General features: G+C 35.2%; 1 protein-coding gene across 5 annotated transcripts in view; it reads left to right on the top strand.

Annotated features, from left to right (window-relative positions):
* The window catches only part of LOC120413444 (uncharacterized), a 99,765-nt gene that overhangs the window by 72,713 nt on the left and 12,383 nt on the right, over positions 1-14,669 (top strand). For 3 of the 5 annotated variants that reach the window (XM_039574274.2, XM_039574275.2, XM_039574273.2), the window contains 3 exons: positions 9,037-9,258; positions 9,568-9,684; positions 14,598-14,636. In XM_039574274.2, coding sequence (XP_039430208.1) covers positions 9,046-9,258; positions 9,568-9,684; positions 14,598-14,636 — 369 coding nt within the window. In that variant the 5' untranslated portion in view covers positions 9,037-9,045. Of the gene's footprint in view, positions 1-8,366; positions 8,504-9,036; positions 9,259-9,567; positions 9,685-14,597; positions 14,637-14,669 lie in introns of those variants that run through there. The other 2 variants (XM_039574276.2, XM_052709654.1) reach the window with 2 other exon arrangements.

Raw genomic sequence — 14,669 nt, 5'->3', positions numbered from 1 at the left:
ATAGTGCTGTTTAAACAGCTCAAATAACTTAAGTAAAATCAACTAGGAGCAAACTTTCCTCCAGCAATCAACAGCAAAAACGTGAGCAAAGTTGAACGTTCTTTAACGCTGTTTTTTGTTGTTGTCGACCCACCCATATAATTAGAATTTTATTTGAAGTATTTCTTAAATATCAGGGGTAAAAACTTTGGCTGGATTCGCTCCATTTGGTTCGGTTTGGGGACCCAAAAGTCCGTTTTGAAAATGATTATGTTTGGTTGAGTACTTTAGAAGTTGAATACAAAACATGATTTTGCAAGAAACCAAAAATCGTTGTTGTCATATTTGGAAACTATCATTACAGAGCTTTTGTCGAAAATAATATTCAAGTCTGGCTGTTTTCTAGCAAATATTATTTTTTTTACTTACACATTTTGATAATGACAATTTTAAAATAACTAAATAAAATTTCAACATATTTCCTCACTCTGCTTACCTTCCAGTGCAAACCATAAAATTAAATAACTTTTGCTATTTATCCGGAACTTAGTTTTGGACTTTTTTTAAACAGTTTTAATGAAAACATTTAATTTTTGTGATCTTTGGATCCGGTTATTTCTCTCTTTTTGTAAAAAAACAATTCTCTACCAAATCGGTCCTTTTTTCTTAATTTTAATTTTTGATTTTTTTAATCCGACTGAAACTTTTTTGGTGCTTTCGGTATGCCCAAAGAAGCCATTTTGCATCATTAGTTTGTCCATATACTTTTCCATACAAATTTGGCAGCTGTCCATACAAAAATAATATATGAAAATTCAAAAATCTGTATCTTTTGAAGGATTTTTTTAATCGTTTTGGTGTCTTCGGCAAAGTTATAGATATGGATAAGGACTACACTGAAAAAAATGTTACAGGGTAAAATAAAATTTGGTGCTTTTTTTACTTTTTGTCACTAAAAACTTGATTTGCAAAAAAAAACACTATTTTTAATTCTTTTTTATTTTCTAATATGTTTTAGGGGATCAAATGCCAACTTTTCAGAAATTTTCAGAATGGGCAAAAAATTTGAAGGAGTTATACATTTTTTAATCGGTACTGATTTTTTCAAAAAATCGAAAAACTGGTCGCAAAATTTGTTTATTTTCAATTTTTGATGTAAATCGAATTTGCAATCAAAAAGTACTTTAGTGAAATTTTGATAAAGTGCACCGTTTTCATGTTATAGCAATTTTTAGGTATTTTTTTTGAAAATAGTCGCAGTTATTTATTTTTTTAAATTAGTGCCCATGTTTGCCCACTCCTGAAAAAAATATTTTTGAAGAGCTGAGAAAATTATCTATAGTTTGCTTATTTATACGATACGATCCTTAGTTGCTGAGATATTGCCCTGCAAAGATTAAAAAACAGGAAAATTTATGTTTTCTAAGTCTCACCCAAACAATCCACCATTTCCTAATGTCGATATCTCAGCAACCAATGGTTCGATTTTCAATGTTAAAATATGAAACTTGCGTGAAATTTTCTGATCTTTTCGAAAAAAAATCTTTCAAATTTTTTGAACAAAGACTAACATTTCAATTCCTTCAAAAGATACAGATTTTTGAATTTTCATATATCATTTTTGTATGGACAGCTGCCAAATTTGTATGGAAAAGTATATGGACAAACTAATGATGCAAAATGGCTTCTTTGGGCATACCAAAGACACCAAAAAAGTTTGAACCGGATTAAAGAATAAAAAAAAAACGAATGACTGAAATCTCAGAGAATTGCTCATAAATGTTCGTTCTTCTTCTGCAAAACAATATTTCTGATTTTTTGTCATTGTTTGTCATTGTCATTGTCATTGCATTTTTTTAACTATTGAAAATTTGGAGAAAAATTAACATGTTGAATATTTTTTTCGAAGCATCTTATTTTTGAATTAAGTTTCGAATTTTTTAGCACAATTATTGCATGTTTTAAAACTCACGAATGAAAAAAAAAAACATTTTCGATATCTAAGCGACGATCTCAAAAAAGTTGAAATTGATTTTACTATAAATATCTCGATGCCTCTGTGCTCTCTTATGCTAACTAGATAGGAAAACCAGCAGACTTAGAACAAGAGAGCACAGGGGCATCGATCTGTTTAAAATCCTTTTAATCCATTTAACACAGTTTAAAATAGGATTAAACGAAAACCAAAAATGATCAAAAAGTATACAAATTACTTAAATCATAACTGTTGCTCAGCTGATGTCGGTAACAAATTTATAACTATTTCTCAGCTTCAAACAGATCAAAATTGTTAGTTTATTTGTTTTTATCCGAAATTTGATCCAGACTAAGATTTTACGAAATTTGATTTGATTTAAATTAAAATTATCATCTGATATTGCAATAAAAAAACTAAAAAAATAGTCAATATAAAAACTAAAAAAAACAACAATAACGAAATAAAATGACATGGTTTTGTTAAATAAGCCAAACTGTATAAAATAAATAATATTAAAAAAAAAGCTACTACGCACACAAATAACACAACTCGACATTTTTGTAGTTGATGTCAGAAAACGCCTCATCTTCGTCAAGGTATGATAGATTTGGGCTCCCTGAACACGCTCCAATCGACAGAATTGAGTTTTAGTGAATTCCCTGTAAATAAATAAAATGGTAAATTTAAGTCTTAATGCTATGGAATCATGTTAAACAAACATGCGTTCCCTCAGATAAGCAACCATGCGCACACCCTTATTTTTGCTACCCCCATAGATAAACGTGGGTGCGCATGGTTGCCTAAAATAATTCCATAGAATTTGTACCCAAATTTACAATTTTATTTATTGGCAGGGAATCCACTCAAATTCAATTCTGTCGATTGGAGCGTGTTCAGGGAGCCCAAATCTATCATACCTTGACGAAACTGAGGCGTTTACTGACATCAACTTCAAAAATGTCGAGTTGTGTAATGTAACAAAAAAAAAATACAAATTGACACGAAAAATAAACAAGAAATTTGGGCTTGAAATCATCAACTCCTTTAAGCAACTTAAAAAAAGTTAAATAAATTATACGGAAATTATGGGCAACAGACACATTTGAACAAAATCAAATGAAATAATTGAAACTACAAGATAAAATCAACCCACAAAGATATTCCAACAAACACCCTAACTATACCCAAAACGATCGATCGCATCCAGAAGCCCTCCCTCCACAATGAAAGTACACTTTTCCCGAAAGTTCTCATTTTCCGGGTTTCCTTCCAACATCCTTCTTCCCCATCCTCCCCCCAAAACCGTAAAGTGAGGGTGGAAATACTTTATTCAAACCCCCAAACGCAGTCTGCGTCTGCGAGCTGCTCTCATTTTCTCTCTCTCTGGTATTTCCCGACTAACACCACCACAAATTCGTAGTCGCCGTTGTCTCTACTGACCTAGTTTGTGGGATGCTGTGTTTGCGGGGTCCAGGATGGGTCCTGACTGGGATGCTGGGTGGGTGGGTGGAAAATTTGCTCTCACCAGCAGCATCCTTATGGCTTTTTGTACCAAAGCGAGTGAGAGGAACAGAGAGCGAGACAATCGGGAAGTTTTTTCCCCGTTTGTGTTGGGCAAAAAGATGCAGCAGCGTGTTTTTCCCTTCGGGAAAGGGATCGATCAATAAATTGAAAGTTGTTTGCACACGATACCGAGAGACACACACCACCGCTTACGAGCCGACCATCGGTGAAGGAAAGTAAAATGGTTCCCCCGCAAATAGTTAGTAACAGGGAAATTTTACTTTCCCAAGGGTGCTAAATTTATCCGGGGGACCTTTTCGAGACAGGTTAGAGGAAAAAATTTCTATTGGCGCGCCAGTTACCGCATAGTGAGATAACGCACGCCCGGATTAGTCAACCCCCTTAAGCAAAATAGTTTGGCAGGGTGCGATCACATGATGCAAAAGGGTTTTGTCAAAAAAAGGTGCCAAGTTCAATTTCATTGCGGACCGTGAGGTAGGGATCGTTTGATTTTTTTGTTTTGCCTTCCTCACTGAGGTAAGGCTATAATCCTGCTCTAAAATTGAACTTCTTATTTTAAGCTCGAAAACCCACCTTGATGTGTACATATCGACTCAGAATCGAAAACTGAACAAATGTCTGTGTGTATGTGTGTGTGTATGTGTGTGTGTATGTGTGTGGGTATGTGTGTGTGTATGTGTGTGTGTATGTGACCAATAATGTCACTCAGTTTTCTCAGCACTGGCTTAACCGATTTTGACCAAACCAGTCGCATTCGACTTGGTTTAGGGTCCCATACGGTGCTATTGAATTGTTTGAAGTTTTGATAAGTAGTTCAAAAGTTATGTATAAAAATGTGTTTTCGCATATTTTCGGAAGTTGAATAACTGGCAGTAAACTGAACCTAACATCATCATGCTATACATCGTTGGTTAGGTAATTGAAAGACCTTTCCAACGAGTACAAAACATTGAAGATCTGGCAACCCTGTCTCATGTTCTGACCACTTAAGTGATATTTATGTACTTTTTTTGTAGCCGGATCTCACTTAACTGTTTGTAAACAATGTCCGGATCCATCATCCGACCCATCGTTGGTTAGGTAATCGAAAGACCTTTCCAACGAATCTAAAACATTGAAGATCTGGCAACCCTGTCTCATGTTCTGACCACTTAAGTGATATTTATGTACTTTTTTGTAGCCGGATCTCACTTAAGTGTTTGTAAACAATGTCCGGATCCATCATCCGACCCACCGATTGTTAGGTAATCGAAAGAACTTTCCAACGAGTCCAAAACATTGAAGATTTGGCAACCCTGTCTCAAGCTATGACCAATTATGATACCACTTATGAACCCTTGAGTGATATGTGTTTTTGTGTTCCGGAACTTAACGAAATTAGACGAAATTTGTGTGCAAACCCATCATATCACATATCACCCATTGTTGGAAAAGAGTGAGGAAGGCACCAACCACATAGGTGGATTAAGTTAGTTTTTTCTTTCAATAGATTTTTCACAAACAAAACTCTGACTCTCTGTGAGGTCATTTTGAGCAACTTTTGTTCTACAAAAAATTTTACTTCGCTTGTTTCATATTTTATTTTGTTTCATTTTTAGTATTTCAATTTGCATTTATCTTGTTTATTTTATGTTTGTTTTTGATAGTATTTGGCATATTCTCCTACCTCCTATCCCTTTTAAGTTTTTTCATGTTTTTAACAGCAACTTTTTCAATTTTTTGCTAGTTTTTCATATATTATGCTATTTTTTCAATTATTCCATTATGATCAAAATAAAAAAAAAAACTCCTGGATTCTTGTTCTGGTACAGTACCAAAATTAATGCTAACCTAATTTTACATAAACATAGAAAATGTTGCTGAAAATCACAGCCAAAGTTGATTCCAGAAAAAATATTTTTTTTTTAACGTTGGCAAAGTCACATAAAAGAAAAAAACAAAAAAAAACAGACAAACTTCTAACTCTAACATTTTTCTTAAATTTAAAGAGTATTTCTCAAAATTGTCCTTGAAATTTGCTGTTTGACGATTAGGGGTGTCCTACACAATAAAAAAAAATGAATTTTGGATGGTGGAATATTTTGGATGTAAAATTTCACCTGTTCCTGATATAATATCACAATTTTTTTGGCACATAATCTGTCACGATTCCCAGAAGAAATTTTTCCATCATACTATTTTTGAAAGGTGGAAAAAAGTTGTATTTTGGAAGGTTGAATATTTCCTCATTTTGCTTTTTTTTTCCTAAATAATTTGTAAAGAAGTTAAATTTATCAAGAACTGATGAAAATTTTACTATTGCTTGATGTAAAATTTAACGCTTTTTATACAATATCTTACACTTTTACCAGATGTAATAAGTGTCTGAAAATTATAGAAATGTAGGCCTTTAGCCCAAATTTTATCTAAATCAGCCTTAATTTTTAAAGAGCTCAAAACTTTAAAATTTATAAACCAAATTTGCCATAAAAAGCAGTCATCTGCACCAATGACGATGAAATAAATCGCAAATACACTTAAAGAAATCGTGTCAGCAAAAAATTTTACGTATTGCCCTAAAAAGCATCACACGTTCACATTTGCAACAGCATCGATGCCATTTGTTAACGAATTTGACAACATTATTTGGGAACGCTAGGAAAACGCCTACCAGCATGCAACCCGCAAAACATCATTTTAGAGTGGCAGGTACGGTATGCACCTACATTATTTTAAATCACGAAAAAAAATTTGGAATAGAAATAAAAACAGCGAATCATCTTATTAATTTTATTCTTATATAAACAGCCAATTTTAACCCTCTACTGCCCAATTTAAAAAAGTTCATTTTTATAGTTATCTTTATTTCATTAAAAAAAGAGGAAAAAAAGGTTTAAAATTCCAATGCTTTTTGAAAATGTTATATTGATAGAACAAATTGTATTTTACGAAAATCATTTAAAAAAATTTCTGCTCGAGGCAGGTAAATTTTAACGCAATATGCTTAAATTTGGGATAAAAGCTGAGTACAACTTAACAAAAGTGTCTAGTAATCAAGACTGAAGTATTTTGTAACAAAATTTTATTTGCCCAAAATAAATTTAAGAGCAATTGAGAAAAACGCGTTCAACGTTTTTTCGTACCATTATTTACTGAAAATACATACCTGTCTAATTTTAGAATAATGTTTGGGATATTTCTGCGAAAATGGTGTTCACGTGGGACGATCTAGCTTGACCATCTCAAAGTTTTATATCATTAGCTATAGACAAAAAATTGTAAAATTTCACATGGGACAGTTATGTATTTATGGGCATTTTATAGGCAGCTTCGGGTCCAGACTGTTAACAGTCTGATTTTTCTGTTACATTCTTATTGGAATTCCATATAAACTGTCACTGGGTCCTGACAGTTAAAAACAAAGATTAATCTGTACATAATCGCATACTTGTCCCATGTGAAATTTTAACATTCTCGAGATAGAAATTTGTGGTGGTTGAGGCAAATTGTCTCATACGGAAAAATCATCGCATGATGAATAACTCAACTACAAAAAAAAATCATCATTGTTTGACAAAAAAAAAACTAAATCTCATTTTTCTCATTTCCATAAAATGCAAATGGGACAGTTTTGCTTTTATGGGTTGTTTACACTGTGACAATTCTAGATATTATTTTTTTAGAAACAAATTTCAAGCTGGAAATTTATTGTAATGCTTTTCATAAAAAAAGATGTGCCAAATGTTCAAAACTAAAATTATTTTGTTAGATTTTAAATAAACGCAGTCTACACTTTTAAATTCAAAGTTCATCCAATGCACAGTACTAATCCACAAAGAGCCGAAAAACGCATCAAGATTCAAATTTACCGGCCGGTGAACGTTGTCTCTAAATTTCAAACGCGTCACTTTTCAGTCTGGTGTCGTGTCGCAAAACAAAATTTAGTAAAGTTTTCCGCTATTTTTAATACCGGGCAGGGCGCGAAAAGCGAAAACCAGATTGAGATGGAAAATTGGCAGACGCGCCCGCCACAAAACAGGAAGGGCCTTCATGCATTTTCCCACTGCAGTGGGAATAAAATTTTCCGGCTCGGACCACACTTTAGAGCGAGTTATGTGCGGAAAATTAGTGCGGGAGGGGAGATGTGGGGGGCAAAAAGGTTGAAATTTTGCTAGCCAAATGTTTAATTTCAAGGCTACGGCGCGGCTCACTCACTCATTGAGAAAACTATTGAGGTTGAGGGAGATTTTTGTGGTTGTGTTGGTGCGAGAGAGAGAATGAGAGTGGGGAAAATTTATGGGAAAATGCATCGATTTCGTTGGATGCATCCTGGAAAAGTGACAAGTGCGTGGTCGTCACTTGAGTTAAATTTATGAACAAATTAAATTATTTAATGGGGTAAGTGGTGTAGTACTGCTTGTTGAGAATCTTAAAAACTTCAATGGTAAACAATTTTTCAATTTTTTTCAAAGGATTTTTGACGATTCAAACTATGATTAAAATTTTTGTAGCCAAAAAATATTTCATTTGTAAAAAAAAACACAATTTTAGGGATATTAGTACCACCCTAACAACTCTCAACGCAACAAATCCTCTCTCAAAAAAACTTTTTCCATTCTCTCACGAGAGCAAATTCCACAAAGCTCACCCGCCTCAATGTAGGCTACGTTGGGAAAGGTTGTGATTCCGGCTTCCTTACTGCCCCCTCCCCCCCTCAATCTCTCTAGCTATGCATTCAATTCCGCCCCCCCCCCCCCTACTTCCCACTCTGTATAGCAAAAGTGTGTGAATGAAGCTCTCAGACAAAGTCGGCGTCGCCGATGATGGTTGATCATCATTTATCCCGAAAGTGCGCCCGCAATGCTGCAACAGCATCACACCGAGCAGCAGCTCCATCTAGTGGGAAAATTTTGAAAGCAAGTGATTTCGGTGTAGTTTCAGTGTGACGGTGCAGTTTGTGATTTGCCTACGCTAAGGCGGTTGCATAATTGCGGGCGCCTCTAAATGTCACGGCCTACCTTCGGGCGCAATTAAAAGATCGCTGTAAGATTGTGCACTGTGTGGAATTTTACACGACCTTTGATATTTCACTTTCGTTTGCTGTGGGCCGGGGTGAAAAAGTGCATGCCAGCGTCACACACACACACATGGTCGCGTGTGTGTGTGTGTGACTGTGGGGGGGACCAGTGAAAATCGCGATTTCCTTCTTGTCGGGGCGCGCCTTAAGGTAGTCAATTCCGCTCGCATGCAAATCGCCTTTGGTTAGGCAATCCTCGGCCCAAAGGTCAGCCCGTTTTTATGGCGTCACGCGCACGGAAATGCACTGCGCCACGTTAGAGGGTGTGTGTGTGTGAGAGTGAGAGGGTGCCGTTGCATAATCCATCGCTAGCTGACCTTGATTTTCTCCCGCACCCAGAGCAGTGTCTAGCACGGTGTCTGGTCTCGCGTTGTCTCTGTCTCGCGTCTCACCTTGAGACAACAAAGGCGAAACTTCCCCGTCGTCATCATTGCAACACACAAGTGCGCCTGCAAGTAGACTAACCGACTAACCGTTCTCCTCTTGTCTCGTTTTCCAGCTAATCACCATGGCCGGAACGCAACCACCCCGCAGCGTGACGCCGAACGTCCAGCAGGACTACGACGTGACGCGGATGCGCGAGGAGGACTTTGAGCGGCTGGCCGTGTACATCGTGCCGGATGTGCCCTGCGAGAAGGGCGTCCCGGGCCGGGCCGACAAAACGCTGCCCCGGAGCCTCACGCTGAAGCCCTCGCTGGTGCTGTCGACGCCGACCGCGACGGTGAGTACTCCGTTGAATTTGAACACGATCAATATCCGGAAAAAGTGAAGCTTTAGCGATGTCTAAAGTTCAGAACCCTACAAATGTTCCATCTGTCAAACCTGATATTGATCGAGTTCAAAAAAAATGTGAAATTCATCAAATTTCTGTTAATTTTGAGTCAACCCAAAAATCGAACCTCAATTAACGTTGAACTTTGACTAATTTCTGTTTTACATTTGCACCGTTTCCCCTCATCACACCCCGAGTACGGGTTTTTGCTAATTTTGGCCATGTTCTCCAATCAAAAAATCAAATCCAATCATACAGACGGAAGGAGTATGGAGCACGGGCGTGATACCGCGCGGGACGCGCTTCGGCCCATTCGAGGGCGTCCGGACGCCGAGCCACCCCAGTGACAAGCAGCTGTGGCGGTACTTTTGGAGGGTGAGTTTTGAGATTTTTCCTTTTTTTAGCATAGATTTAAGGTATATTTATTAGGTTCTGATAACTAACAAATAGAGTTTAAAATATTTAACCCATTTATTTATTTTAACAAATTAATTTAAGCAAATTTAGACAACAAATATGAAATAAAGCTTAAATCTGTGGCAATTTCATAGTTAATAAAGCTGTATGTATTTTGCCTAAGGGTTATTCAAATGTTATGAAACATATTTAGAAAGGAGGCGGTTATCGATTGTGTGACGCTTCATGTTTTCTTTTTTTTTAATTTTGAGTAAATATTTGAAATTTATTTGGGAAGCATCCTTAAACCATGAGAACCCAAATGAATTTTACATTAAAACAAGTTTCCACGCGATTTATGAATGGCCCCTTTGTGAAAGCGTTTGAAATTGATATTTTTTGTTACGTTCATTCGAAAGATCCAATTTATACATAATGTCTTCAGTTACATTTCAATAGTTTTTTTATTTGCTCAATTTTTTTCATCAATTTTGTTGATTAATGAAACTCGTTTTTTTAGAATGTATAAGTTAAAACTCAAAATTTTAAAATTATGTTAAATTGATAAGAAAAATTCTTTGCAAAGTTTTTTTTTAAACTTATTTTACCAATAGGGTGGTCTTAGCCTTAGGTCTTAGTGGCAGTGCGTGGCCGAATGGTTACGCTGTCCGCTTTGTAAGCGGATGATTCTGGGTTCGATTCCCATCTGCTCCAACCTTCCATCGGATGAGGAAGTAAAATGTCGGTCCCGGCCTTGGTTGTTGTTAGGCCGTTAAATCATTCCAGGTGTAGGAGTCGTCTCCATGCCATAAGTACAAACAACACACCAAACCAAGCCTACTCCGGTGGAATCGCTGGCGGCGTTTGGACTCGCAATCCAAAGGTCGTCAGTTCAAACACTGGGGTGGAAGGTTCCTTGGAGTAGAAAGAGGTTTGGGTGCTCTCCCCATTCAAGCCTTCGGACTCCTAGGTTCGAGCAGAAACTTGCAATAGAGACCACAAAAGACCCGGGGGTCGTTAATGTGGATGGTTTGATTTTTTTTTTCTTTTTTTTTATTTGTGGTCTTAGCCAATTTGAGGTACTTTCAAAAATTTAAATTTTCAAAAATGGCAAAAAACTTGTTTCCATAAAAGCATTACTAATTGCCTTTTAACCGAATTAAGCTCTTTTCAACGCAAATTAAAGGATTTTCCATGGATTTTAAAATAAAAAATAATTTTATGATCAGAAAATTTAGCTTGAATATCTTTAAAGGATTTCCCGGAAATTTTAAATTCCATAATCAAATATCAAAAGCATAAAATCGTTAAAAAAAATGTTTTTGATTAGAATTAACAAAATATGAGTCCCAAAAATGTTTAGGTTATCGCTCAATTTTTTTTTTTTTTGGCTCAGCCGTTTTGCTTAAGATAGTTAATTTTTAGATTGTTTAGGCCCAACGAAAAATTTTGAAAAAAAATGACCTTCTTAAAAAATATAATTATGGGACCACCAACATGGCGAGAACCACCCTAATGGCTTAATAAAAAATTAATATCTTATCAGTTTGGTCAAAACACATCCTGACCCTGACCTATTTTGGGTAATGGCGAAATTTTGAGTTCAAACTTTATTTTATTTTTCAAAAAATACTGAGAATTTATTATGATAATTCAAAACATATAAAATTAAATATTTCAAACATTTCGTGGACATTTTCAGACTTTTTGCAAGAGTGGCATTGTTGAATTTAGTGTTATTCAAATCAAAATGCTGAGTCAATACTTGTTCAACTCCAAAATATGTACTGGATGTTGGAATTACTTTTTATAATTTGTAATCAGTTTTTATTCAGTGTTTTTAAATTTGTTCAAACTATCTTTATAAAATATTAAGTACTGAGTCCTACAAGAAATTTTTGAAAGTTTTATATTATTGTAAAGTTGTCCTGTAGTAAGAATTTTTCAAAAAAAGTTATTTTTAATAACGGATGATATATAATTTTTAAATTCTTTCTAAAATTGACATGTTTTATTTTCGATGCGTGCACTAAGAATATATTTTTAAGATATTTTAGAAAGTTTCAAAATACAAGTACTAAAAACATTTTAGCTAAATTCAGTACTTTTTTAAAATACTCAAATATTCCAAATTTGCAATATGGGTATCGAACAAAGCGAAATTTTCTATATTTTTCACGTTTATTTTTTTTGTAAAATACTCAAATTAAAAAAAAACAGCATTTTTCGAAACTTTCACATTTAACATTTTGAGTATGGGTATCAAACGAAAGGAAATTTTGTATGCTACCCATATTTCAGATTATGACAATTTAAGCATTTTCAAAAAATAAGATATTTTGTGAAAATTTTAGTATTTTACAAAAAGGAACCAAGGGTCCTGATTGCTCAAAATCAACCACTCCATTCGCGAGCACAAATAGCAGGCGACGCGATACTGCACTGATGAATTCCTACCGTTTGTCACTTTCACACCATTCGCTCCCGAACATTCTCTCTTCTACTCTCCTTCTCTCTCTGATCGGCTCAGACTCCGAACGGCTCAGGCAGGCCGAACGTCACCGATCACTCTGAACTGAAAACATTATTTCTGTGATGCGCTGCGTTATACTCCTTGTTATACTCATTGATTTGGGTTGCCTAAAATCAATGTTATCAATTAAATTGTGCATTTATTTTGATTTCATAACATTATTGACACCATTCAAAGACACTTCCACCAATAAAAAATCAAATTGATGGCAAACTGAGGGCGTGAAGACAAAAAGACTGCCGCGCTGGCATTTTGTGAGAGTGGCTCTTCACTGAGCATGTTAGTGTGTGAGTGTCGTCGAGCGGCGGAGTATTCAAATCACTCGCTGGATGGGTGCGAGTCTCATTCGCTCATGAATGCTAGCGGGTTGGAATAGGCGACGAATGGATAGGCGATGAGTGAGTGGTTTCTGTTCATTGAACCGAAAATCAGGGCCCTTGAAAAGAACTCTTATTCAGTGGAAATTTTATTAGAGTTTTTTTTTGTAAAGTACTATAATGTTCATAAAATACCGTTTTTCATCGAAAATACTCAAATTTTTATAATCTGCAGCATGTGTACCAAACGATGTCAAATTTTAAATGCATTTTTATAGGAGTTTATAGTACAACTCTAAAATTTTCATAAAATAACATTTTAGTAATACTCAATTTTAAAAAAATTGCAATTAGCAAATCTGGATAAAAATATAAAATTTTGTAATATTTTCGAATTTTCAGATAAATTTAAAAGTTATAAAATAAGTGTTTGATTTGTTCATTGTGATTTATATATTTCTCAAAGCTTTTCATTTTTTTTCTTCTTATTTTTCGAATTCGGTGATTTGAGGTGAGAAAGAATTGTGTATAATGAGATTTCTTTTTTTTGTCCAAATGGATATTCCGATTTTATGAATTTGTCTATCCACCGACAAATTGACTACTTTAAATAAACATTATTTTGAAGAATTTCCATCCTTTCGGGAAACACAAGTTTTTCATTGTTGATTTGTTTCAAATGGTCACCCGGGCAGACGGTTATAACAAAATTCATGCCATTTCAATAACAAAAACTGTTAAAATATCAGAAAGTGTTATGGAATCGTCTTGAAAAATCCATTTTTGCATAAGGGTTTAATAACAGTTAATGTTATCACAACAAAATTTGTTATTGGTCTGATATTGGTTGAAAGCCAAAACAACTTTGGAATAACATTTTTTGCTATGGAAGAATACCGCCAACTGTTATCGGGATGATCGGATTAGCTGTTAAAATAACAAAAAATAATAACAAAGATTTGTTCGAAGAATAACTAAAAATGTTATTTGTCTGTTATTACAATAACAATCCAATAACAAAAAATTCATAACGGCGAATAACAAATCTTGTTATAAATAACATAAAATGTTATTGGCATAGTATTTTCACATATCAAAAATTGTTATTCTCAAGTTATTTCCGTCTGCTCGGGAAAAAATATGAATGTAATTTCAACTATTGATCTTGCTTTAAAAGTACACATAATCCGGATAAATTATTGTGATCTGCTTAAAATTTGTTGCATTTACGGAGAGAATCCTTAAAATCCTACAAATATACTACAAATCTAATGGAACATACCTAACCTAGGTTATTGATCTTTTTTTCCTAAAAATTAAAAGTTGATCATTTCAAAGCACTTAATTTCCATCAAAAAATGCAACAAAAAAGTGCAATAAATCACACAATTTTGGCACCATCTGCAAAACATCTGCATCGTCTTCCGGCAGTTTTCGACTGCCGGACGACTTTCCATTACGTAACGACTTTGCGCGTACCACCCCCGCAACGCAACGCAACTTCTAGGCAATAAAATCACCTCCACTCCTCACCACCAAAAAAGAGATGTCCCCCCTTTTGCACGTGTGCCCCAAAATGTCGCCGGACCTATCCCAACCGAATTTCGGTTGCGACACACAAAATTGTTGTGTGGGTTCTCTTAGCTTTGTTGTTGTTGTCTGAGTGTGGGTGGGAGTAGGTGGGTTTCCTTAGGGGTGGGAGGTTAGACAGTATCCTTGAGCTTGCCTGGAAGGCGACGGTTTGTCTTTGTTTTCAATGGCAGAACAGTTTTTTTTTTCTCTTTTGTCTAGCTTTTATTGAATGAATGAGCTTCTTTAGAGTTGACAAAGGACTTTGAACATTATGTTACTGAATTCGCCAATGTTAACTAGGTTTAAATACTAATAATTTATTAACAATTTAACCTCTAAAACTCTTTACTATATATAATACTGATGGTTCTGGGAACTAATCTCAATCAAAATATCTCTTTCTCTTTCATACGCTCTGACTCTACTCGCTTCCGAAACCAAAAACTCTCAACTGTACATATCAACTCCAGGTTCAGGAGCTCCGCCATGTGTCCTATGGGAACATTAAGGTATCTATCCTCGTGCTTTCCTAACGCTCCTAA

The sequence above is a fragment of the Culex pipiens genome, chromosome 3, assembly GCF_016801865.2.
Source record: "Culex pipiens pallens isolate TS chromosome 3, TS_CPP_V2, whole genome shotgun sequence".
Taxonomy (NCBI): domain Eukaryota; kingdom Metazoa; phylum Arthropoda; class Insecta; order Diptera; family Culicidae; genus Culex; species Culex pipiens.
This window is presented reverse-complemented; position numbering and strand designations above follow the sequence as displayed.